This window comes from Lepus europaeus, chromosome 11 (assembly GCF_033115175.1).
Source record: "Lepus europaeus isolate LE1 chromosome 11, mLepTim1.pri, whole genome shotgun sequence".
Classification (NCBI taxonomy): Eukaryota; Metazoa; Chordata; class Mammalia; order Lagomorpha; family Leporidae; genus Lepus; species Lepus europaeus.
Window position 1 is genome coordinate 115,296,571 of NC_084837.1, and position 27,347 is coordinate 115,323,917.

General features: G+C 44.3%; 1 protein-coding gene across 10 annotated transcripts in view; it reads left to right on the plus strand.

The window, feature by feature from the left end:
- Positions 1-27,347, plus strand: part of MYO9A (myosin IXA) — a 278,674-nt gene that overhangs the window by 26,748 nt on the left and 224,579 nt on the right. For 9 of the 10 annotated variants that reach the window (XM_062206520.1, XM_062206521.1, XM_062206519.1 and 6 more), the window contains exons 2-3: positions 15,384-16,294; positions 23,568-23,662. In XM_062206520.1, the coding sequence (XP_062062504.1) occupies positions 15,455-16,294; positions 23,568-23,662 (935 nt within the window). In that variant the 5' untranslated portion in view covers positions 15,384-15,454. Of the gene's footprint in view, positions 1-5,036; positions 5,055-15,383; positions 16,295-23,567; positions 23,663-27,347 lie in introns of those variants that run through there. The other variant, XM_062206522.1, reaches the window with a different exon arrangement.

The window sequence follows — 27,347 nt, forward strand, 5'->3', positions numbered from 1 at the left end:
CTAATTTTGACTACTTTATTTGCTTGACCACTGTATGTTGGCACTATCAGGGCTTAGCCAGGGTGTCCGTTCTCTGTGTGCAGTCTCTGTATGTGAGTGTATTTGGTTGATTGCTTAATATGCTATCCATACACTATGGATTATCAGACATGCATGATCTCTAGTCCTTTTCTCATTTGTGCCCAGGTTGTCTATCTGCTTACTTACACAGTGTTTCCATTCACTGTCCTATAGATAGTTTTGATAGTGTGGCCAAAGACACATTGAGTCATTTTTTTTCTTTTTCTTTTTCTTTTTCTTTTTCTTTTTCTTTTTCTTTTTCTTTTCTTTTCTTTTCTTTTTTTTTTTTTAAGGTTTATTTATTTGAAAGAGTTACACAGAGAGGAGAAGTATATAGAGAGAAGTCTTCCATCTGCTGGTTGGTTCATTCTCTAATTGGCTGCAACAGCTGGAGCTGCACCGTTCCGAGGCCAGGAGCCAGGAGCTTCCTCCAGGTCTTCCCATGTGTGTGCAGGGGCCCAAGGACTTGGGCCATCTTTTACTGCTTTCCCAGGCCATAGCAGAGAGCTGGATCGAAAGTGGAGCAGGCAGGACTTGAACCAGCGCCCATATGGCATGCCAGCACTGAAGGCGGTAGCTTTACCTGCTATTCCGCAGCACTGGTCCCACTTTTTTTTTTTTTTTTAAGGTTTATTTATTTGAAAGGAGGAGTTTTAGCAGAAGAGAAGGAAAGAGAGATCTTCTATCTGCCAGTTCACTCCCCTAGATTCTGCAACGACTGCGACTGGGCCAGGCCAAAGCCAGGAGCCAGGAGCTTCTTCTGGGTCTCCCACATGGGTGCAACGGCCTAAGCGCTTGGGCTATCCCTCAGCTGTTTTCCCAGGCACGTTAGCAGGGAGCTGGATCAGAAGTGGAGCATGGCCGGCGCCGTGGCTTAACAGGCTAATCCTCCGCCTTGTGGCGCCGGCACACCGGGTTCTAGTCCCGGTTGGGGTGCCGGATTCTATCCCGGTTGCCCCTCTTCCAGGCCAGCTCTCTGCTATGGCCCGGGAAGGCAGTGGAGGATGGCCCAAGTGCTTGGGCCCTCCACCTGCATGGGAGACCAGGAGAAGCACCTGGCTCCTGGCTTCGGATCAGCAAAATGCGCCAGCTGCAGCGGCCATTGGAGGGTGAACCAACGGCAAAAAGGAAGACCTTTCTGTCTGTCTATCTCTCTCACTATCCACTATGCCTGTCAAAAAAAAAAAAAAAAAAGTGGAGCAGCCAGGACTTGAACTGGGTGACCATATGGGATGCCAACGCTGCAGGCTGTGGCTTAACCATCATGTGGGCTTCTTGGTTGACTCTCTTCCTTTTTTTTTTTTTTTTTTTTAAACATTTATTTATTTGAACAGCGGAGTGATAGCGAAAGAGGAAGGGGGGATGGAGAGAAGAAAAGGATGAAGAGAAAGAGAGAGAGAGAGAGAGAGAGAGAGAGAGAGAGAGAGAGAGAGAGAAATCTTCCATTTGCTGATTGACTCAAATAGCTGCATTTGCCAGGGCTGGTCCAGGCCAAAGCCAGGGGCCCAGACTCCATCACATCTCCCACATGGGTGGCAGGGGCTGGTGCCATTTCCTACTTTCCCAGGCGTATGAGCAGGTAGCTGGATGGGAAGTGGAGTGACTAGGACTTATACCAGGTATTCTGATAGGAGATACGGGCATTCCAGGTGCTGCTTAACTGCTTTGCTAAGTACTTACCTCTTTCCCTCTTAGAAACAACAAATCAGCACCTCTCAGTGAACGTACCCATTTTAGTATTTACCAAGTTGCTTCTGGTTAGACAAAGCTAGATGCTGTGTTTGTTTTTAACCCTAATCCATTAGTATGTCCAGAACACATACCCAGTCCATCCTCTTCATTCTGTCAGCAATGCTGCTAGTCTGCAACTGTCACTGTCTTTAGCCTGGGTTGCAGCCACTTCTAGCTGGTTTCTCTGCTTCTCTTTCCTCCCTACCTCTTTTAATCTATTTTTTTTTTTTCAGGTTGTTGGAGTGTTTTTTTTTTTTTTTTTGGACAGGCAGAGTGGATAGTGAGAGAGAGAGACAGAGAGAAAGGTCTTCCTTTTTGCCGTTGGTTCACCCTCCAATGGCCGCTGCGGCCGGCTCATCGTGCTGATCTGAAGCCAGGAGCCAGGTGCTTCTCCTGGTTTCCCATGTGGGTGCAGGGCCCAAGCACTTGGGTCATCCTCCACTGCCTTCCCGGGCCATAGCAGAGAGCTGGCCTGGAAGAGGGGCAACCGGGATAGAATCCAGTGCCCCAACCGGGACTAGAACCCGGTGTGCTTGCGCCACAAGGCGGAGGATTAGCCTGTTAAGCCACGGCGCCGGCCGGAGTGATCTTTTAAAAACATAAACCAGGTTATATCGTTCCCTGTTTAAAAAAAAAGTCTAGAGGATCTCTATCACATTTAGATTCCAGTTTGCAAAGTACTGTGTAGTCTGACCCCTCCCTACCTCTGACCTCATCTTTCATCATTTTCCTCCTTGAATATTTGGCTTCAGCCACATTAGCTTCGCCTCTCTGCCAAGTTAGTTCCTGCTTTAGACATTGTACCCTGCCTGCCCCTGTTAGCTTGGAGCTTCTCTCCCATGTGTTTGCAGGATTGGCTCCTACAGATCCTTTCAGCACCTCTGAGAAGCTTCACTGAGTGCTTCTGATAACTAAAATAGCATACCTAAGCTCTGGAGCATAATGATAGGCAAACTACTGCCTGTGTCCAAATCCAGCAGGTGGCCTGGTTTTGGGCTGTCTGAAAGCTAAAAATATTTTTTACGTTTTTAAAGGGTTGTATAACAAACCACAAACAAAAAACCTGAGTACGTGACTGAGTCTTTACTCAACCCTCAAGCTTAAAATACTTAATATCTGGCCCTTTACTGAAGAAGAAATTAGGGCTGTCTAAAATTATTTGTTCATTTGCTTCCGTGAGGTTTTTTTTTTTTTTTTTTCTGCCTTTAGAATGCTTATTTGTTGAAGAGTCTTTGAATGTTCATTGTCTGGAATGAAGAAACCGAGCAAAAATAGTTAATAAAAGAACATTATGAACATTGTTAAGATGTCAACAGTGTGCTTTTAGCCTGGCAATTAAAATGCTTACGTCTCACATTGGAGTACTTCAGTTCAGTTCCCAGCACTGGCTTTTGATTCCAGCTTCTTGCTTATGCAGACCCTGGGAATATGATGACTCAAGTAGTTGAGTTCTTGCCACTCACTTGGTTGGATTCTGGCTCCTGGCTCCAGCCCCAGCCTTTTACAGTTGGCCTTTGTAGGCAATTGGAGCAGGGAGTGAACCAGCAGATAGGAGCATTCTACCTGTATGTCTGTCTCTGTCTCTGGAATAAATAAATAAAAAAGTTAAAACATAAAGACCAGAAAATCAGGATAATTAAAAATGTATTGGCCAAAGACTTGGGACTCTGTGAGACTTCTCATACAGTGGACAGGAAGAGGTGGTCTGTGCGCAGACCTGCTCACATGATTGGTTCATGGTAAGGATTCACGGTTGAGTTTATAAAGTATCCTTGTGCAACACCTCAGGTGAAGTGTATGCGCATCTGAAAAACCACTAAGTACCTAGAAAGTGGCACATCATGGAAGCTTGTGTTCCATGGGCAAAAGTAGTAGAGTTGGGAGACACACCTAGGCTAAATTCTAGTAAATGTTGTATTCTTGGTGCACAGTTTAAGAATATGGGGAATAAGGGCTGGTGGGGTGGTGCAGTGTGGGTGAAGCTGCTGTCATGTGCTTATTCAAGTCCTGGCTGCTCCGCCACCATTCCAGCTCCCTCCTAATGTGCCTGGGAATCCTTAGTGGAAAATGACCCAAGTGCTTGGGCCCCTGTCACCCCCATGGGAGACCCAGAAGGAATTCCAGGTTCCTGACTTCAGCCTTGCGGTATAGGTCATTTGGGGGAGTGAACCAGGGAGTGGAAGATCTGTCGCTCAGTGTCTCCCTCTGTAACTCTTTCAGAATGTGGAGCATGATGCTGTCTCAGCATTGCCATGTGCATTTTATTTATGTCGAGGGTATGTGTTTTGTCAACAAGAAACCTGAAGTTTGCAGGCATGTGGAGGCCACAGGTGGACCGACCGTAGAGGGGAGCTCCTCCTCCTGCTGATCTGTCTCATTCCAGGTTAAGAGAAGGGTTGGTGCAATGAGAGTTATCCTGAAAGAAACTTGAGGGACACAAATTTATGAATCTGTACATTAAATCAGAAAAAGGAATCATTTTGTCTTACTTTGCTCCCATTTCTCCTTCTGAGTATAAGTTATATATGTTTCTTTCATTTTTAAAAAATATTTATTTGAGAGGCAGAGTTAGAGAGAGATCTTCCAAATGCTTGGTCATTCCCTAAATGGCCACAACAGCTCGAGCCAAGATGATCTGAAGCCGGGAGCTAGGAGCTCCTTCTGGGTCACCTATGTGGGTGCAGGGACCCAAGCACTTGGGCCATCTTTTGCTGCCTTCCCTGGCCACAAGCAGAAAGCTGGGTTGGAAGAGGAGCATCTGGGACACAAACTGGCGCCCAAATGAGATGCTAGCGCCGCAGGTGGAGGCCTAGCCTACTATGCCACAGTGCTGGCCCCAAGTTATATATGTTTCTGTCAGCCTCTCCCTGTTTTCTTGTCTGCTTCAGGTACCTGGTAACTGGTTTACTACAAATTAAGTAATGAGGTATAAATATCCTTTATCTAGAGATCTCTTGTTGATTCTGTTAGTGAAGGTATTACGATGTACAACCCTTTGTTATAAAGTTTCACCTACTTACTCAAACTTTTTTAAAAATTTTTTTGAGTTTCTGTTAGATACCAAAAATTGTACAGCACAAAAACTGTTCTCTAACCAAACCTACAAGGGAGACTACAAAATATGAACCAAGCAATTAGATGAACAATTTTGGAGTTTAGAAGCAAGGCTAATCCTCATGACCTCTCTATATCTCCTAGTCCCCTCTTCATATTACCAGCCCTGCATCCTTGGGTCATCATCCGCTGCCTTCCTAGATGCAATGGTGAGAGGAGGCTGACAGGAAGTGGAGAAGCTGGGATTCTAACCTCTGCTCTGATACGGGATGGATGCCATGCAAATCGAGTGGTGGCGTAACCTGCTGTGTCACAATGCCTGCTCCTGTGATTTGTCTTCAAGCAGCTTCTCTGTGAATGAATTTTTCCACTTGATCCAGCCAGCTGAAAAGGCCTTCTTGTTTTCATGCAGAAATGCAGTGACACCTTTGTTTTACATGAGGACATCAGAGACACAGTGGTTATAAGATGCCAGATCGGGGGGCCGGCGCTGTGGCGTAGTTGGTAAAGCTTCTGCCTCTAGTGCCAGCATCCCATATTGGCACTGGCTCAAGTCCCGGCTGCTCCACTTCCAATCCAGCTCTGTTATGAGCCTGGGAGAGCAGCGGAGAATGGCCCAAGTGCTTGGGCCCCTGCACCCGCGTAGGGGACCCAGCGGAAACTCCTCTATCTTCTGGCTCCTGGCTTCAGGAATGGGCCAGCAGATGAAAGATCTCTCTCTCTCTCTCTCTCTCTCTCTCCCCCTCTCCCTCTCCCTCTCCCTCTCCCTCCCTCTCCCTCTCCCTCTCCCTCTCCCTCCCTCCCTCCCTCCCTCCCTCCCCTCTGTCTCTCTGTAATTCTGCCTTTCAAATAAATAAATCTAAAAAAAGATGCCACTTGGGGGCTTCGTGCTGTTTCATAGCGGGTAAAACCTTTGCCTGTAGCTCTGGCATCCCATATGGGTGCTGGTTCGAGTCATGGCTGCTCCACTTCTAATCTGGTTCCCTGCTAATGTGCTTGGGAAAGCAGCAGAGGATGGCCCAACTCCTTGGGCCCCTGCACCCACATGGGAGACCCAGAAGAAGCTCCTGGCTTCAGATTGCCCCAACTCTGGCTGTTGGCAACCATTTGGGAGTGAACCAGTGGATGGAACATTTCTGTCTCTCCCTCTCCCTCTTTATCTCTCTGTAACTCTCCATTTCAAATAAATAAATAAATCTTTCTCTCTTCTTCTTCTTCTTCTTCTTCTTCTTCTTCTTCTTCTTCTTTCTTTCTTTCTTTCTTTCTTTCTTTCTTTCTTTCTTTCTTTCTTCTTCTTTCTTCTTCTTTCTTCTTTCTTCTTCTTCTTTTTTTTTTGACAAGCAGAGTAGACAGTGAAAGAGACAGACAGAGAGAAAGGTCTTCCTTTTCTGTTGGTTCACCCCCCAATGGCCGCTGCGACCGGCGCTCTGTGGCCGGCGCACCACGCTAATCCGAAGCCAGGAGCCAGGTGCTTCCTCCTGGTCTCCCATGCGGGTGCAGGGCCCAAGGGCCTGGGCCATCCTCCACTGCCTTCCTGGGCCACAGCAGAGAGCTGGACTGGAAGAGGAGCAACCGGGACAGAATCTGGCGCCCCGACTGGGACTAGAACTCGGTATGCTAGCGCCGCAGGTGGAGGATTAGCCTAGTGAGCCACGGCACTGGCCAATAAATAAATCTTTAAAAAAAAAAAAAAAAAAAAGATAGCCAGTGCTGCGGCTCACTAGGCTAATCCCCCGGGCCTGCGGCATGGGCACCCTGGGTTCTAGTCCCGGTTGGGATGCCTATTCTGTCCCGGTTGCTCCTCTTCCAGTCCAGCTCTCTGCTGTGGCCCGGAAGTAGAGTGGAGGATGGCCCAAGTGCTTGGGCCCTGCACCCGCATGGGAGACCAGGAGGAAGCACCTGGCTCTTGGCTTTGGATCGGCGTAGCGCGCCAGCTGTAACAGCCATTTGGGGGGTGAACCAACGGAATGAAAACCTTTCACTCTGTCTCTCTCTCTCTCTAACTCTGCCTGTTAAAAAAAAAGAAAAAAAAAAAAAGATGCCACTTTGGATGCCTGTGTCCTACATCATAGTGCTTGGGTTCAAGTCTAGGTTCTGGGTTGCTGCTACTGTGCTACTGGTTGGCAGCTGGTGATGTCTCAAGCAGTTGAGTCCGTGATACCCAAGTGGAAGACCTGGCTGAGCTCTTGGTTTCCATCTGTGCAGCCTTGGCTGTTGCGTGGGAAAATAGTAGATGATGACTTTGGCCCTTCCAGCTGTATCTGAGACCCGATGGAGCTCCTGGCTGCTGCCTTTGGCGTGGACCAAACCTGGCCATTGCAGCCATCTGGAGAGGGAGCCAGCAGATAGACGAGCTCTCTCTGTGTCTGTCTGGCTGCCACTGTGCCTTTCAAATGGATCTGAACAAAGTATTAATGTATATTTCTTGAAAATTAAATTTTACTAATAAATAGAACACTGCATTAAAATCCTTCGTTTCGTTTCTTTTCTTTCTTTTTTTTTTAATCTTTTAACTGAACTTCTAATTCAAGGCCACTCTGTTTTCCTTGTTTTCATTCTTCACCACAGTTTTCCTCTATAATTAGGCCCTTCTAACTCAGTCCAGTAAATAACATCATAAGATGGCCCGTCCTGGACCACACCCTACAGGCCACAGCAGCTCTCTTACCACATTATTTCCCTTTCTTTGTATACTTTTGTAGAAACTGCATTAGGAGAAGAATCAAAAGAATATTAAATTTTCTTGTAAAAAATACAATAGTGTTTCATTGCTATATAAGTACCTGTTATTTACTTAATGCTTTGTATGAATTATTTTATTCTTTTGTGTTGAAATTATGAGTTTTCCCCCATCATTTATTGAGTTTTTTCCCTGTTGACTTGAAATGCCATCATTACCATATCTCTATCTTCATGATAAGGCTCTTTAGGCCTTAATGTTCTGATTTGAAAGATAATACTTTATTCACTATCTTAGAGAATTGCTGTCCAATTCAAATGAGGTAATATACTTCAAACTTTTGGTGTAAGCTGTAAAAAGAACATTAAAGATTTATCAAAAGACCGGTGTTTTTGTCAATTATCTTATGTGTGTATACGTTTACATACAATTTTCTGTATGTTTTTCGTTCAGTATTGAAAACCCCTCTCCACATTTCTGCCTGGTTAACAGTAGAAGCATCTCATTATTCAAATCTCATTTTTCAGTTTTGTGAATTTGGAATGTGATAATTTCCTTATTTAAATCTATTTTTTTCTCAAGTTATGATAACAAATACCAAGGTAGTGAAAGATATCCAGAAGTTTACTCAATTACTTTTTTTTTAATTAATTAATTTATTTGAAAAGCAGAGTTACAGAGAGGCAGAGGCAGAGAGAAGTCTTCCATTTGCTGATTCACTCCCCAGATGGCCTCAACGGCTGGAGCTGTGCCAGTCTGAAGCCAGGAGCCAGGAGCTTCTTCCAGGCTTCCCACGCGGGTGCAGGGGCCCAAGGACTTGGGCCATCTTCTACTGCTTTCCCAGGCCATAGTAGAGAGCTAGATTGGAAGTGGAGCAGCCGAGACTTGAACTGGCACCCATATGGGATGCCGGCACTGCAGGCAGCAGCTTTACCTGCTATGCTATAGCACCGGCCCCTCAGTTGTACTTTTAAAAAAATTTTGTTTTATTTATTTGAGAGGGAGAGGAAGAGAGAATGAATGAGCAAGCTTCTGTCTCCAGAGAGGGAGAGAGCACTTGTCTGCAGGTTCACTGTCCAGATGCCCACGATAGTTTAGGCTGGCCATGCTGAAGCCAGGAGCTGGGAACTCTGTCTTGGTCTCCTTGGGTGGGTGGTAGGGACCGAAGTTATTTTTTTATTTTAAATTAAATTAAAAAAAATTTACTTTTTTTTTGAAAGGCAGAGTTACAAGGAGGGAGGGAGATAGGGAGGAAGGAAGAGTCATCTGGTTCACTCCCCAAATGGCCACAACAGCAGGAGCTGTGCCAGTCTGAAGCCAGGAGCCAGAAGCTGCTTCCAGGTCTCCCACATAGGTGCAGGGGACCAAAGACTTGGGGCCATCTTCTACTGCTTTCCCAGGCCATGGCAGAGAGCTGGATCAGAAGTAGAGCAGCTGTGATTCGAACCAGCGCCCGTATGGGATGCCAGCACTACAGGCATCAGCTTTACCCACTACACCATTTTTTTCCATACCCTCACTGGCATTTACTGTGTTTTGATTTTTGGGTGATAGCCATTCTGCTGGTCTGTCTACTTATTTGCTGCTTTATCTATTCTCCCTTAATTTCTTTAAAATTTTTTTTTCTTATTCATTTGAGAGCAAGAGAGAGACAGAGAAACAGATCTTCCATTTGCTTGTTCACTCTCTAAATACTGCAAAAGCCAGGGCTGGGCCAGCCTGAAGCTGGAAGCTGAGAAGTCAATTCAGAAATCCCATGTGGATGGCAGGGACCCCCTACTTGAGCCATCATCTCGTGCCTCCCAGTGTATGAATTGGCGGGAAGCTGGAATTAGGAGCAGAGACTCTGGCACTTCAATGTAGGATGCAAGTGTCCCAAGTGGCATCTTCACTGTTGTGTCCACTGCCTTTTTTCTTCACTCTTTATGGCCTTTTTTTCTGTTCTCTACTTCTCTTCAAGACTCATCTTAGACCTATACCTAGATATAGCATGTAACAGCTAAAAGGAACTTAAGAGAGTTGGGCATTTGGCATAGCAGATAAGGTACCTTTTGGGATGCTCACATCCTGTATTGGAGTGCCTGGTTTGAATTCTGTCTGCCTTACTAGCCCAGCTTCCTGCCAGTGTGCATGGTTGGAGGCAGCAGATGCCGGCTGAAGTGCTCAGTCCCTGCCGCTCTGGTGCGAGACCCAGATGGATTCCTATGCTTCTAGTCTTAGCCTGGCCCGGCTTTGGGTGTTGCGGGCATTTGGGGAGTGAACCAGCAGACAGAATCTCTTTCTGTCCTGCTCTCTGCCTTTCAGAAACAATGAAAATAAATAAATAGAACCCCAAAACCTAAAAGGGACTTAAAAGTTACTTAATTCAACTTTTCTTTTTTCTGTTTTGCTTGATACTTTGATGATACCAACTTTGTTTTGGCTGGTATTTACATGGTGTATTTCCCCCTCCTTTTTTACTTTTGGATTCTGTATCCTCATGTTGTTGATGTGTGCTTGTTGAAAGTGGTATGTAATTGGATTTTAATAATTTGCTTTGACAATTTTTGTCTTTGAACTGGAGCATTTACATTTACTACAGTTACTGATACGTTCAGTTTTTCCATTTGTTCCTTTGTTCTGACTTTCCTCTCTGTTTTTCCTTTCTTTTGAGTTAAGTTCAACTAATGGTATTAAAAATGTAGTAATGTTACACTTTTTTTTTTTTTTTTTTACTGGCTATCTTAAAATGGAGATTGGCAGTCTTTTCTGCGAAAGGCTGGATGGTAGAATTTTGGACTCAGGATCGTATGGTCTTTGTCAGAACCACTCAGTTCTGACAGTGTAGTGCAGACAGTACCCAAAGATATCAGGTAAAGGAGTAAGCTGTACATAGGAGATGGGACAATGGAATCAGCCATAATAGGGGCTGGCACTGTGGGGTAGTGGGCTAAGCCTCTGCCTGTGGTCTCTGCATCCAGTATGGGTGTCAGTTTGTGTTCCAGCTGCTCGTCCTCCTCTTCTTTTTTTTTTTTAAGAGTTATTTTATTTATTTGAAAGTCAGAGAGTCAGAGTTACACAGAGAGAAGGAGAGGGAGAGAGAGAGAGGGAGGGAGGGAGGGAGGGAGAGGTCTTCCATTCTGCTGGTTCACTCCCCAAATAACCGCAACAACCAGAGCTGAGCTGATCCGAAGCCAGAAGCCTGGAGCTTCTTCTGGGTCTCCCATGTTGGTGCAGGAGCCCAAGGACTTGGGCCATCTTCTACTGCATTCCCAGGCCATAGCAGAGAGCTGCATCGGAAGAGGAGCAGCTGGGACTTGAACCAGCGCCCATATGGGATGTCGTCGCTGCAGGCTGGGCTTTTAACCTGCTACTCCACAGTGTCGGCCCCTTCTCCTCTTCTGATCTAGCTCTCTGCCTAGGGCCTGGGAAGGCAATGGAGGATGGCCAAGTTTGGGCCCCTGCACCCGTGTGGGAGACCTGGAGGAAGCTCCTGGTTCCTGGCTTTAGATCAGCCCAGCACTGGACACTGTGGCCATTTGGGGAGTGAACCAGCAGATGGAAGATGTTTTTTTCTCTCTCTCCATTTGTCTGTCTGTAGCTCTGCCTCTCAAATAAAAAAAAAAAAATCTTAAAAAATAATCAACCACATAGAAGAACACTGTATTGAAAACTATAGAGAGTAGTATTTTTATTTGTAGAATGGTGTTGTGGCTCTCTTTAGAGAGTTGGGAAAGGAGTAAACCTATCAGGGAGATTGAAAGAGAAGTAACCGTCCTGGGAGAGCAGTTTCAAGAACTAGAAGGTGGCTGCCTTCATCAGGTGCTGTGCGTGTGGGATGTTGACATGAGGACAAGATACAGATTGTGATTGGACAACTCTGTGGTGATTGGTGGCTGTCTCAAAGAACCCTGCCAGTAGCTTTCAATGCGGGAAGAATAGTAGCAGGTAGAGAGTGGTTCCCGAGCACTTGGTGATACAGTGATTCCCAGATGGTACCTCTGGATGAGTAGTAACAGAATGGCCTAGATTTACCTGACTTAGAATTATTACTGGGGCTGGAAATGTAGGTTTTTAAAAGATTCATTAGGGGCCAGCACCATGACACAGTGCTGGCATCCCGTATGGGCGCCACCAGTTCAAGTTCGGGCTACTCCACTTCCGATCTGGCTCTCTGCTATGGCCCGGAATAGCAGTAGAAGATAGCCTGCGGGCCGGCACTGTGGCCTAGTGGGTTAACGCTGTGGCCTGAAGCACCGGCATCCCATATGGGTGCTGGTTCTAGTCCCAGCTGCTCCTCTTCTGATCCAGCTCTCTGCTGTGGCTTGGGAGAGCAGTAAAAGATGGTCCAAGTCCTTGGGCCCCTGCACCCGTGTGGGAGACTTAGAAGAAGCTCCTGGCTCCTGGCTTCGGATCAGCACAGCTCCAGCCATTGCAGCCATCTGGAGAGTGAACCAGTGGATGGAAGACCTCTCTGTCTTTAAAAAAAAAAAAAAAAAAAAAAAAAAAGAAGAAGAAGAAGAAGATGGCCTGAGCGCTTGCGCCCCTGCACCCACATGGGAGACCCGGAAGAAGCTCCTGGCTTCAGATTGGCCCAGCACCAACCACTGTGGCCATTTGGGGAGAGAACCAGTGGATGGAAGACCTTTCATTCTGTCTCTCCCTCTCACTGGCTATAAATCTACCTCTCAAATAAATAAAAATAAAAATCTTAAAAAAAAGATTCCCCAGTGGATTGTGATCAGTGCTTACCTTTGGGAATTACAAATGTAGATTTTTCAAGAGACTTAGGATGGGCATGCCATCAAGATGGATTTTTGATAATTTGAGGCAACCTTTTCTCAAATATCAAACGATTGATAAAATAACAGGAAGAAAAAAAATACCAAATTGACAGAAGTAGGGCTTAAAAGAAGATGAATTTCTTTGTTCTGGAAAGAGAATAGAATGTAATGCCATGAGTGGGATATTGCTAGGGGCCTGCAGGTAAAGTAGCTGCAGGTTTGCCTTTGGAGGCAGTTAGGGCTAGGACTTACGATTGAAAACCGTAGGCCAGGATTCTGAATTTATTTCTAGGGTTGTCATGTTATACAGCTGCAGGGATTGGATTGTAGTTAGCTAGTTTGTCTTCTGCAGTGTACAGGCCACAGCATCCTGATTGTGAGGCTTTGCTGCTGACTGCTGTCTGAGGCCAGAGCTTGTATGAAGTCGTGTATGTCGGGATTTAGGCGGCCACAAATGTGGCTTTACACTGAGGAACCTACTATCCAGGGAACATCCTGGAATAGCAATAACTGGAGAAATTTGAACACTCTTTAATATTAATATTAAAATTATTAATTTTAAAGGAACTATTATGATGAAAAAAATTTTTTTTGACAGGCAGAGTGGATAGTGAGAGAGAGAGATGATGAATGTTTTTAAAAAAGATTTATTTATTTGTAAGAGCCAGAGGAAAAGGCAGGGAGAGAGAAGTCTTCCGTCCGCTGGTTCACTCCCCAAATGGCCGCAATAGCTTGGAGCCAGGAGCTTCACCTGGATTTCCCTCATGGTTGCAGAGGCCCAAGGACTTGGGCCATCCCTTGCTCCTTTCCCAGGTGTGTTAGCAGGGAGCTGCATTGGAAGTGGAGCAGCCAGGACTCAAACCGGTGTCCATATGGGATGCTGACGCTGCAGGCCGTGGTTTTACCTGCTATGCCACAGTGCTGGCCCCAATGTGTTTGTTTTTAAAAATTAGTGAACAGTGCATTTTTGGTGTTTGTATGAAAAACAAAATGATATCCCGTAAAAAGTACACAGGGAAGCTGCCATTGGTGCACTGATTAAGATGCTGCTTGGTAAGCCCACATTCTATATTGGAATGCCTGGGTTCAAGTTCCTGGTTCTGCTTCTGATTCTGTTTCCTGCCAGTGTGCATGCTGGGAGGCAGCAGGTAAAGGGTCAAGTACTTGGATTTCTGCCACTCCATCTGGGTGGAGTTTTGGGCTGCTAGGTTCAGCCTGACCCAGCTGTTGTGGGCATTTGGGGAGTGAACCAGCAGATAGAAGATCTTTGTCTCTTTGCCTGTCTTTGTCATCTCTCTGCCTTTCAAACAATAAATAAAGTACAACTGTTAATTTCAGTTCTCAAAACATGAAGCCATCTAATGTTCAGGAAAATACAAAATTAATAGAAGAATGGATGGACAAATAGATCAGTGGAACAGAGTGCAGAGCTTGGAAAATTGACAAAGGGGCATTTTAAATCCATGGGGAAGGAGCAGAGGATTCAGTGTGGTGCTGATAATCAGAGTTGGAGTAAAAGAAATTAAGAGCCCTGTCTTAAAGCATCTTGAAAGGTGAGGCCTTCAAAAAACAAACAAATTAAAGCTTAGGCCTTTGAAGACAATATAGGAAAACTTTTTTTTTTTTGAAAGAGAGTGAGAAAGAGATCTTGTGTCTTTTGTTTTACTCCCCAAATAGCTGCAACAGCTGGGGCTGGGCCAGGCCAAAGCCAGGATCCAGAAACTCCATCCAGGTCTCTTACACGAGTGGCAGGGGCCCAAAGCACTTGGGCCATCTGCTGTCTACCAGGAAATAATGGTATTTCACGAGTGGGGAATCTTTTTTCTACCAAGGGCCATTTAAGATATTGATAATACCAGTTGCAGGCCATACAAAATTACTGGGTTAAAAATTAGCTTGCTGTAAATTTATTGAATTTTGAGTCCCACCTGTGGTTGCCTTGGCAAGGCTACTCCAAATGGTTCTGTGGGCTTATATTGTGGGCCAGACTAGACTGCCTGCTTCCCATCTTAACCTTATCGCATTCTAGTTATGACTTTGGGCAAGTTATGTAATCTTTCTCACTTGTCTTCTCATTTGTAACATGAAGATAACGGTGATAAAAACCACCCTCAGGGAAGCATTGTGAAGATGAACTGAACTTCTGAAATGCTTAGAAATATGAGAATGATGGCCGGCTCTGCAGCTCACTGGGCTAATCCTCCGCCTGTGGCGCTGGCACCCTGGGTTCTTTTTTTTTTTTTATTTATTTATTTATTTATTTTTTATTTTTGACAGGCAGAGTGGACAGTGAGAGAGAGAGAGAAAGGTCTTCCTTTGCCGTTGGTTCACCCTCTAATGGCCGCCGCGGTAGCGCGCTGCGGCCGGCGCACCACGCTGTTCCGATGGCAGGAGCCAGGTGCTTATCCTGGTCTCCCATGGGGTGCAGAGCCCAAGCACTTGGGCCATCCTCCACTGCACTCCCGGGCCACAGCAGAGAGCTGGCCTGGAAGAGGGGCAACCGGGATAGGATCGGTGCCCTGACCGGGACTAGAACCCGGTGTGCCGGCGCCACAAGGCGGAGGATTAGCCTGTTGAGCCACGGCGCCGGCCCACCCTGGGTTCTAGTTCTGGTCGGGGCGCCGGATTCTGTCCCGGTTGCACCTCTTCCAGTCTAGCTCTCTGCTGTGGCCTGGGAAGGCAGTAGAGGATGGCCCAGTCCTTGGGCCCTGCACCTGCATGGGAGACCGGGAGGAAGCACCTGGCTCCTGGCTTCGGATCAGCGTGGTGCACCGGCCGCAGCGGCCATTTGGGGGGTAAACCAATGGAAAAGGAAGACCTTTCTCTCTGTCTGTCTCTCTCACTGTCCACTCTGCCTGTCCAAAAAAAAAAAAAAGCAATCTTTTTTTTGTGAGTTATTTTGGAAAGCACCTTGATTTGGAAAGTAAAACTTAATATTATGTAGTCTCAGTGAGACAGTTTTCAGGACTATTCCTATTGCAAGAGTTAGGATTTTGTATTCTAAAAGATGTAATCAGCATGTTTATTTTCTTTCCTGAGCATTGGAAAGCAGTGCGTCCCTTGGCTGCTGAATGTTCACCTCTTTCCTGTTGCAGCTCGTGTGCTGAGAAGATGGTCTGCAGAGTTCTGGAGACACACCGCCCGTGCTGATGGGACAGGGTCCAATATGAGCGTGAGTGATGGAGGGAGACGACGCCTGGAGGATAGTGAGCACACGTTGCGGGTCTATCCTGGGACCATTTCAGAAGGGACCATCTACTGTCCAGTTCCTGCTAGGAAAAGCTCCACAGCTGCCGAGGTGATCGACTGTCTTATAGACAGACTTCGTCTTGACAAAACAAAATGTTACGTTTTGGCCGAGGTAAAGGAATTTGGGGGAGAAGAATGGATACTCAATCCAACAGACTGTCCAGTGCAGCGAATGCTGCTGTGGCCTCGAATGGCTCTGGAAAATCGCCTGAGTGGCGAGGACTACCGTTTCCTTCTGAGAGAGAAAAACCTCGACGGATCTATCCACTACGGTAGTCTGCAGTCATGGCTGCGGGTGACAGAGGAGCGGCGCAGGATGATGGAGCGGGGTTTTCTTCCTCAGCCACAGCAGAAAGAATTTGATGACTTGTGTAGTCTACCTGATTTGAATGAGAAAACTCTCTTAGAAAATCTACGAAATCGCTTTAAGCAAGAAAAAATTTATACCTATGTTGGCAGTATTCTAATAGTTATTAACCCATTCAAGTTTCTTCCTATTTATAACCCTAAGTATGTCAAAATGTACGATAACCACCAGTTGGGCAAGCTTGAGCCGCACATTTATGCCGTGGCGGATGTAGCTTACCACGCCATGCTCCAGCGCCGGAGAAACCAGTGCATTGTCATTTCTGGAGAGAGTGGTTCTGGGAAGACTCAAAGCACGAACTTTCTTATTCACCATCTGACTGCTCTAAGTCAGAAAGGGTTTGCCAGTGGGGTAGAACAGATTATTCTTGGAGCCGGACCAGTGCTGGAGGTAAGGGTATAGAAATATTATTGTTAAGCTTATCTTTGCAAAATTTTTGGTAGGTGGGAGAAATTGAAATGGAAATATAGACGTAATTTTTAGTAAAACTGAAATTTTTAGGGAAACTAAAAGATGGGAAAACCAAAAAGACAGTGTGAAGATTGAAGAATGTGATAGTAGTATTTTTTTTAAAAAAGAGGGTCTTTGTTTTTGGATCATTAATGATACAAAGAAATAAATGAGTAGAGTCATATCTGTCCCCTTATGAAGGGAGAAGCAGGGGCAGGTATTTTTGTGAAGTGGTTAAGATGCCTTTTGGAATGACCGCATCGCATATCTGAGTGCCAGGGTTTGAGTCCTGACTCTACTCCCTGTTCCAGCTTCCTGCTAATACAAACCCTGGGAGGCAGCAGGTGATGGCTCAAGGTCCCTGACACCCACGTGGGAAACCTGGATTGAATTCCCAGTTCCTGACTGTCTTGGCCCAGCCCTGCCTGTTGTGAGCATTAGAGTAGTAAACCAGCAGATGGGAACTATGTGTCCGTCTCATCCGTCTTTTCCTTCCTTCTCAGTCTTTCCTGTCTAGCTTTCAGATAGAGAGGGAGATAAATGTTAAATGAAATCATGGTACAGGAGTCCTGTCTGGAATCAGGTTGTAGAAATAAGTGACTGGGGAAAATATTCTTGGAATTGAGAAAAATGTTTAGTTTTCGATGGTTTTAAAAGTACTATCAAGTGTTGTAAGGACAGGGAATGCATAAAGGCAGATGCCATATGATCTCACTTAATATGTGGAATCTGAAAAAAGTCAGAGGTATAGAAACAGATTATAAATTGGTGATGACCAAAAGCTGGAGGTTGGGAGAGTGGCCCGAGACACACACACTTTCAGTTAGATGGGAGGAGTAAGCTTGGGAGACCTATTTTCCTCATGGTGACTGTGGTAATGTATTATATACTTGGGAATTTCCCGAGTAGATTTTGAAATGTTCTTTCAAAGACCACAAAAAGTGGTAAGTATATAAGAATTCATTTTTTATTTTTCAGGATTATTTATTTTGAAAGGCAGAGTTATGCAGAGAGGAGACACTCAGAGAGAGAATCTGCCATCCACAGTTCAGTCCCCAAATGGCTACAGTGGCCATGGCTGGGCCAAGTTGAAGCCGAGAGCTTCTTCTGGGTCTCTGATTGGTGCAGCGGTTCAAGGACTTGGACCATCTTCTGCTTTCCCAGGCGCATTGGCAGGGAGCTGGATTGGAAGCGAGGATTTTGGGAAAGGCAGTGGAAGATGGCCCAAGTGCTTGGGCCCCTGATGCCAACATGGAAAACCTGGAGAAAGCACCTGACTCTTGGCTTTGGCCTGGCCCAGAGCTGACCATTGTGACCATCTGGGAAGTGACCCAGCAGATGGATGATGTCTCTTGGTCTCTCTCTATGTCTGGAACTCTGATTTATTTCAAATAAATAATCTCAAAAAAAAAAAAAAAAAAGAAAAAGAAAAAAGAAGTAGCTGAAACTTGAAGTGACACTCTGACATGGGTTTTGGACATCCCAGGTAGAAGTTTAAACTGAGGAGCCATGGTACCAGTCCTTGCATTTTAATTCTTTTTGATGCTACTGTTGATGGAATTTTTAAAATGCTGCTTGTTTTTATTGCTAGTAGATACAAATATAATGGATTTATATTGCTTTTTTCCCCCACTTGTTGAGTTTATTTGCTCAGATAATTTTTGAACATTCGAAAATTAGTTATTTATCTGAGAGGCAGATGAATAATGAGAGTGTGAGGCAGAGAGATCTCCCCTCAGCTGTTTCCTTCCCCAGATGCCCACAGTGGCCTTGTTTGGGCCAGGCTGAATCCAGGTCTTCCACAGGGGTGGCAGGAACCTGATTATTTGTTATCAACACTGCCTGTCAGACTCTGCTTAGCAGAAGGCCTGTCAGGAGATGGAGCCGGAGCTGTACCCAGGGGCGTCTTAACCCTCAAATGGCTACCTCTCAAATAGTTTTTTTTTGTGTCCAAGGATGCTTTGAAACATAGTGGAAGATGCATATTATGAAAAAACCCTGCATGGATGTCAAATTGTTGTGTTTTTTTGGCCCCGAAGTAAACTTATCTTTTAATTCTGTTTCTCTGCAGTTTTTGAAGTCGCCTATTTCTTTCTTTTTCTTTTCTTTCTTTCTTTCTTTTTTTTTTTTTTTTAAAGATTTATTTATTTATTTGAAAGAGTTGCACAGAGAAGGAGAGGCGCGGCGGGGGGGGGGGGGTGTTTTCCATCTGCTGGGTCACTCCTTAAGTTAGCTGCGACAGCAGAGCTGTGCTAACTTGAAGCCAGGAGCCAGGAGTCTCTTCCAGGTCTCCCATGCGGGTGAAGGGGCCCAAGGTCTTGAGCCATCTTCCACTGCTTTCCTAGACCATAGCAGAGAGCTGGATTGGGAGTGGAACAGCCAGGACTTGAACAGGTGCACATATGGGCACTGCAGGCGGTGGCTATGCCACAGCGCCGGCCCCTGAAGTCCACTAGTATTTCTTAGCATTTTCTTGTACAAGACTCTGTCATTTATGAATTTGAAGTTTTACTTTTCCTTTTAGCAGATGAAAGGTTCCCTCCTTTCTTCCCTCCCTCCCTCCCTTCTCTCTCCATCTCTGTCTCTGCCTTTCAAATTAATAAATCTTCAATTTGTGGTATTTTTTGAAATACAAAAAGCTTTATTGTGTTTCCTTAAAAAAACAACCTGGATAAATCACAAAGAAAAACTTTTAAATAAGGAAAGATCAGCCTCAAAACTTTGCAAACACATGATTCCGTTTTTATGACATTCTCAAACAGGCAGGAACAACCGTAGAGAACAAGCAAGTGATAGCCACAACGTATGGAAGTAGGGCAGATCAGAGTATATGAAGACAAGGATTATCATGAGGAGTTTATATGATAGTGAAGGTTACACAAATTTATGTTTTAAAATTCACAGGATTTTATTGTATGATTTTTTTTTAAAGTTTAACAACTTTTTAAAAAGGTGGCATTTAAAAACGAAGGCAAAGGGCCAGCATGATGGTGCAGGAGCTGAGTTGCCATCTGAAACAACAGCATCCCTATCAGTGACCGTTCAAGTCCTGGCTGGTCTACCTCTGATCCAGCTCCCTACTAATGTGCCGGGGAAAGCAGTGGAGGGTGGACCGTGTGCTTAAATCCCTGTCACCCACAAAGAAGACCTGGGTTCCCTTTTTCTTTTTATTTCTAATTGTCCTGACTAGAAATTCAAGGACATTAATTGAATGGAATTGGGGACAGCAGACATTCAGGTCTTTTTTATTATAGAGGGAAACCTTTCATTTTTTCACTATTAAGTTTGTTGTTAAGATGTCTTTAATCAGGTAGAGAAAGTTCTGTATGATTCACAGCTAGTTGAGTTTCTATCATGAAAGGATTTTATATGCTTTTTCTGCATGTAAAATGATTATATAGTTTTCATTCTTTTGTCTTAATATTATGTGTTACATTTTTTCCCTAAACTTATGATTTGAGTCTTCTGTTCATTTTGTTTGGTCTCTGTTCCTAAAAGTTTGCTGTGTTACTGATACTGTCCAAGAACCAACTTTGATTTTATTAATTTTCTTTATGTCTATTTATTTCCCCTGCGTTTTGGTTTTATTTTCTTTATTGGTTTTTCTTGTCTATTTACTTCCCCTCTGTATTCTGGTTGTTTTTCATTTGTGTTTTCTGTTTTCTTACAGTGGCAGTTTAGTTTATTATTTGGAATCTTTCTAATAGAGTCTCATGCAGCTATTGAGTTCTGCGATTTTCCTTACTCTGTTCTGTGCATACTTTGTATGGTGTGTCTTTGTTTTCATTCATCTCAGATTATTTTCTCATTTTCCTGTGGATTTTCTTTTTGATCAATTGCTGATTCTTCTACTTGCTCAGTCTTAGTTTGAGCCTCTCTAGTGAATTTTTCCTTTTAGTTGATATCAATCTTCTGTCTGCTGGGTCACTTCCCAAATGCCTGTCCACAGGCTGGTCTGGGCCAGGCCAAGGCCAAGAGCCTGGAACTCCACTGGGGTCTGCCTCATGGGTGGCAGGTGCCCAAGTAACGGGCCACCATCTGCTGCTTTCCAGGATGCATCTGTAGGAAGCTGGATCCAGAAGTGAAGGAGCCAGGACTAGAACTGCACTCCCATATGACCATTTAACCTGCTGTGCCACCATGCCGGCCTCAAGCTGTTTTTCTTGATTAAATGCCCCTGCCTAAGGATTGTTAGAAGCTTTTGGTTAATTTTGAATTCTTAATTTGTTGACTTTGACAATTTTTTGGTCAGTGTTCTTGTTTGTTCTATGACTGGGGGAGTCTTCAGTGCTCCTTACTCTGCCATTTCTATGGACCTCACTTTGAATGATCTTTTCAAGAGATTTAAATAAAACAGTTTGTATGTTCAGTATGGTGAGCACCTCTGTCGTTACTCTTGCCTGCTGTATACCACCTTTCAGTATGGAAATAGGAGTATTTCATTACATATCCATATCTTATCTCTAAGCTTACGTATTTATTTTGCTAAAATACAAAGCATTTGACATTTAAGTGAGTATTTCTTTGATGAAATTGACATTGCAACATTTTATGATTCTTTGCTGTGTTAAGTTTTCAGAATTTCGTGTGGTAGAGAGGGAAAAGGCAGAGTGGAGTTAACTGTGCTGTTTAAGCCTCACCAAGGCTACACTCTGTATAACAGTCACAGATGGTTGGGTGGTGGTTGAAAGCCTGGGCTCTTCCAATCACTACTTAAATACAGTGGAATCAAGGCTTTGTGAGGGGTGTTTCTTGAGATTTTCATGAATTTACTATTTTTTAAAAATATTATTTTATTTATTTAAAAAGATTATTTATTTGAAAGGCACAGTTGGAGAGAGACAGGGAGACAGAGAGGTCTTCCATCTGCTGGTTCACTCTCCAGATGGCCGCAACAGCCAGGGCTGGTCTAGGCTGAAGCCTGGAGCCAGGAGATTATCCTGGGTCTCCCATGTGGGTACTGGAGCCCAAACACTTGGGCCATCCTCTGCTGCTTTCCTAGGTGAATTAGCAGGGAGCTGGATCAGAAGTGGAGCAGCTGGGACTTGAACTGTAGCCCATATGGGATGCCAGCTCTGCAGGCCATGGTTTTAACCTGTTGTGCCACAGTGCCAGCCCCAATAATTTCATTCTTAATACTGATGAGCCGGCGCCGTGGCTCAACAGGCTAATCCTCTGCCTAGCGGCGCCGGCACACCAGGCTCTAGTCCCGGTCGGGGCGCCAGATTCTGTCCCGGTTGCCCCTCTTCCAGGCCAGCTCTCTGCTGTGGCCCGGGAGTGCAGTGGAGGATGGCCCAAATGCTTGGGCCCTGCACCCCATGGGAGACCAGGATAAGTACCTGGCTCCTGCCTTCGGATAAGCACGGTGTGCCGGCCGCGGTGCACCGGCTGCGGTGGCCATTGGAGGGTGAACCAACGGCAAAGGAAGACCTTTCTCTCTCTCTCTCACTGTCCACTCTGCCTGTCCAAAAAAAAAAAAAAATATATATATATATATGAGAATGTAGTTGCACAGGAATGTAATTGCGTGCATACTAAGTAGAATAGTGGTTCTCAAACTTGAGCTCACATTAGACATAGGAAGGTGTTGTGTAGACCTTTTCCTCAGATACTCTGATTCAGTTGTTCTTGAGGAACATAAGAACTTGTGTTTCTGACAGATTTTCAGGTGATGCTGTTCCTTGTGGTCTTGACCACACTTTGAGAACTGTGGGAGATGTGAGTTTACCTTCTCACCTGTGGTGTGTGTGTGTGTGTGTGTGTGCGTGTGCGTGCTCTGCACAGTTAGACTTTAGCACACATGTGACTTTGCATTTAGGAGATGTTAAGTACCTGGCTTATTCTTTTAGAGTTAGTGGACATGCCCTGCAGTGAATCGTCTCTGTTTTCTAGCCTTGTTTCTTCAAATAAGAGGTGAATGGTTTAGCCTGCCTTGTTTTTTACATTTACATTTAATAAATTTTATTGTTATAACATACAATAAAATGCATACATTTAAAATATATCTTGATGAGTTTTTTTTTTTAAAGATTTATTTATTTATTTGGAAGGCAGAATTAGAGAGAGAGAAAGAGATGCTTTCCATCTGCTGGTTCACTCCCCAAGTGGCTGTAACAGCCAAGGCTCTGCCAGACTGAAACCAGGAAACAGGAGCCAGGGGCTTATTCTGAGTCTTCCACCTGGGTGTGGGAGCCCCAAGCACTTGGGCCATCTTGTGATGTTTTCTCAGGGAACTGGATCAGAAGTGGAGCAGTGGGGTCTCGAACCGGTGCCTATATGGGATACAGGAGTCACAGGTGGCGACTTTACCCACTATGCCACAGCACTGGCCCCTTGGCAAGTTTTGATGCCCATGTCACCACCATGAAACAATCAAGGCGTAGCATATCTTCAGTACCCCTGTGCCCCTGTGTGTGTGTGTGTATGTTTAAAAGATTTATTGCCAGGGCTGAGCCAGACTGAAGCCAGGAGCTTCATCCTGGTCTTCCACATGGGTGGCAGGGGCCCAAACACTTGAGTCATCTTCTGCTTCTTTTCCCAAGCCATTATTAGCAGGGAGCTAAATTGGAAGTGGAGCAGCCAGGACTCCAGCTGGCACCCATACGGGATACAGATTTTGCAGGAGGTGGCTTTATTTGCTATTCCAAGACCGCCCTAATCCCAACCCGTGCCTCTTTGTAGAAAGTTTTTCGTCCCAGCCCATTCCTAGAATTCCTCTGATCTGCTTCCAGTTACTGTTGCTTTTTGTTTTTTTCATATAAATGGATTATATAATGTGTAGCCTGTTTTTGGTTTCTACTGCTTAGAAAATGTTTATATTAATCAGTGTTGATATTAGTGTCATTAGTTCATATTGCTGGGCAGTATTACCTTTCATGGTACACTTATCTTGGGTAACAATTTTGGGAGCTTGTGATTGTTACTCTTTTGTAGTAAGTATGGTTTGTTTTAAAGAGGTAAGATTTTTAGAAAATGCAACTGTATTAGGAAGTTTTACTGGCCCTGAAATGAGAAAGAGAAATCTGAACTTTAAGAGCATTCAGTTATTTCATTTCTTTAATTTTACCTGAACAAAGACTACGAGTCTGAATTTAGAGTGGATTGTCTTTCCACTTTCTTTGGCATCATGTCTCTTCGAAGTGACCTAAATAGCAGTTAAAAAATGTAGATTTATCTTTTAAATAAAACTTACTACAGTTGTTTATTTTGACAGGCCTTTGGAAATGCAAAGACAGCTCATAATAACAATTCAAGTCGCTTTGGCAAGTTTATTCAAGTCAATTACCAGGAAACAGGCACAGTACTCGGGTAAGTACATTACTTAATGGTAGTGTTATGTTTTTATGATTATTATTACCCCTTTATAAACTGTGGGCTATTCATTGACTCTTTAATGAGGATAGTGACATTGATATTTGCATTAAAATTCTTTCTTTTGAAAAAGTCAAAACTCAAAAAAGTAATACTCATACACCTTTAACCTAGATTTATTGTTATTAATTTGCTCTTTATGTTTTGCATGCATTCGTTTGAATTGTTTTCAGATAAGTTGAACTATATATAGTTTGACCCACCCCATTACTGTAGTTCACAAAACAACCACATTTTTCTACTTTGCCATATCACTATTACTATATTCAAGAAATTTTATTTTTTTACATTAATAATTCTTATTTTTCAGTCTATGGTCAGAGACCTCTGGTTGTGCCAGCAGTATCCTTTATAGCTTTTTAAAGAAATTGGTAGACTTTGTTTCTTAGAGTGGTTTTAGGTTCTCAGCAAACATACGTAGTAACTGCACAGGGTCCCATACATGCCTTTGTGTCTGCATACTCCCCTTTCAATGTCTCCTGTTAACAAACATGCATTAGTGTGATCTGTTTCTTCTAGTTGGTAATCCACTGTTGATACATTCTTATTACCTCTAAAGCCCATGATTTGCCTCCAGGGTCACTCACTGTTGTCCATCCTGACGATTTTGACACTTATGTTAAAGACCTGTAGTCACTGTTACAGGTCAGCACAGAATAATCTCACTTCCTGAAAATCTTGTGTGTCCCTACTAACTGGTAATCATTTTTTAATGATTTTTTAAAAGATTTACTTATTTATTTGAATGTCAGTGATACACAGAGAGAAGGAGAGTCAGAGAGAGAGAGAGAGAGAGAGATGTCTTCCATCTGCTGATTCATTCCCCAGTTGGTCGCAACAGCCAGAGCTGCTCTGACCAGAAGCCAGGAGCTTCTTCCAGGTCTCCCACATTGGTGCAGTGGCCCAAGGACATGGGCCATCTTCTGCTGCTCTCCGAGGCCACAGCAGAGAGCTAGATTGGCAGTGGAACACTGGGTCTTGAACTGACGCCCATATGGGATGTCAGGCACTGCAGGTGGTGGTTTTACTGGCTATGCCACAGTGCCGGCCCCACAACTAGTAATCTTTTCATGATCTCCATAGTTTTATCTTTTACAGATTGTTGCATGGTTGGAATTATATACTATAGGTAACTTTTTTTTTTTTTTAGATAAGTCTTTCACTTAGCTCCATATTTTTCCTTGGCTTTGCTCTTATTGGATTAATGTTAAATTTGCATAGTAATTTGGAAAAAATTGGCACCTTTAGAATATCTTAATTTTTGGTGTTTCTTGTTGAGTTTATTAAGTATTTTATTTTAATGTCTTTTTATTACATGATTTTCTTGTATAATATTTTCTAATTATGCATTGTTTATAATAAGTATATTTATATTTTCTAGTTTTATATTAAAGCTATAGATTTTTGATATTTTATATCCTTACTAAATTATCTTGTTGTTTGTGTTAGTTCTTTTATTGTTTCTCCTATGAGAAACATCTGAAAAAACATACAGTTTTATGTTTTTTTCAGTTTTGTCTTCTGATTATTTTCTTTTTTTATTAAGTTTTATTTATTTTTTAAAAAGATTTATTTGTTTTATTTGAAAGGCAGAATTACAGAGAGGCAGAGGCAGGGAGAGAGAGAAAGAGAGAGGTCTTCTATCTACTGATTCACTCCCCAGGTGGCCTCAATGGTCAGAGCAGCACTGATCTGAAGCCAGGAGCTTCTTCTAGGTCTTCCAGTGGGTGCAGGGGCCCAAGCACTTGGACTGTCTTCCACTGCTTTCCCAGGCCAGAGCAGAGAGCTGGATTGGACGTGGAGCAGCTGGCACTGCAGGTGGAGGCTTTAACCACTACACCACAGCACTAGCCCATCTTACTATTTTCTATCTTGTCTTATTTTCTTGTGATAATATTCTCTGCTAAGTAAAATACTGGCTTTGGGATCTTCTATTAAGTTAACCATTTAAGCATCTTATTTATTTTTTTCCCAAAGAAACTTTTTATTTAAGGAATACAAACCTCATACAACTTAGGAATTGTATTTTATTTAAAAAATGTTTTATTTCCTTTTTATTAAGAGTGAGAGACAGAGAAGACAGAGAAAGAGAGGAGAGATTAAGAGAGAAGAGATTAAGAGAGAGGGAGAAACAGAAAGATAGGGATATTAGAGAAAAAGAGCTCCATCCACTGGTTTACTCCCAAAATGCCTGTAATGACTGGCGTGTGTGGTTTTTTTTTTTCCGATTTTATTTATATACGTGAGATGTAGAGTTACACAGAGTAGGAGAAACAAGGTCTTCCATCCACTGGTTTACTCCCCAAATGGCCGCAGTGGGTGGAGCAGAGCTGAGCCAATCTGAAACCAGTAGCCAAGAGCCTCGCGCAGGTGCAGAGGCTCAAAGACTTGGAACATCTTCCACTGTTTTCCCAGGCCATAGAGAGCTGGATCACAAGAGGAACATCCGAGATACGAACTGGTGCCCATATGGGATACCAGTGCCACAGGCAGAGGCTTAGCCTACCACGCCACAGTGCCAGAATGGTTGGTTTTGGGCCTTGCTCAGGCTGTGAGCTGGTAAATCAACCCAGGCATGGGTTTCAGGATCCTGGTCACTTCAACCTTCGCCACTGCCTCCCAGGGTCTGCACTGGCAAGAGGGATCCAGAGCTGGAGCCAAGTATTAAACCCAGATGCCGCAGTAAGGGATGTGGGCATCTGAACCAGGGTCTTCACCAGCAGTGCAAATGCTCAGGTTTCATTTGCATGAGTGTGTTTGTTAGTCAAGGGTATTGAGTTTTATCAAAGGCCTCTCTGGTGTCTGTGGAGATAAATATGTGCTCCATCCAGGTATTTGTTAGTGTTGTGATTGTTTCTTCTTCTCCCAGGATTCAACCATTTTGCATTTCTGAAAAAGAACCTCAGCTGGTCAGTACAAACATGCATACGCCTAGATAGACATAATACGCATACTTTTTCTTTTTTTTTTTTTGATCAGGCAGAGTGGACAGAGAGAAAGGTCTTCCTTTTCCGTTGGTTCAGCCCTCAATGGCCTCTGTGGCTGGTGCACTGCGCTGATCCGAAGCCAGGAGCCAGGTGCTTCTCCTGGTCTCCCATTTGGGCACAGGGCCCAATGACTTGGGCCATCCTCCACTGTACTCCTGGGCCACAGCAGAGAGCTGGACTGGAAGAGGAGCAACCGGGACAGAATCTGGTGCCCTGACCGAGACTAGAACCTGGTGTGCCGGCGCCGCAGGCGGAGGATTAGCCTATTGAGCTACGGCACTGGCCTAATACACATACTTATTAAAATCGGTTGTGAGTAGCCAGTGCAGTGGTGCAGTGGGTTAAAGCCCCAGCCTGCAGTGCCAACATCCCACATGGGCACTGGTTCAAGACTCGGCTGCTCCACTTCTTTTTTTTTTTTTTTTTGACAGGCAGAGTGGACAGTGAGAGAGAGAGAGACAGAGAGAAAGGTCTTCCTTTTTTTTTTTTTTTTTTGCCGTTGGTTCACCCTCCAATGGCCGCCGTGGTAGCGCGCTGCGGCCGGCGCACCGCGCTGTTCCAATGGCAGGAGCCAGGTGCTTATCCTGGTCTCCCATGGGGTGCAGGACCCAAGGACTTGGGCCATCCTCCACTGC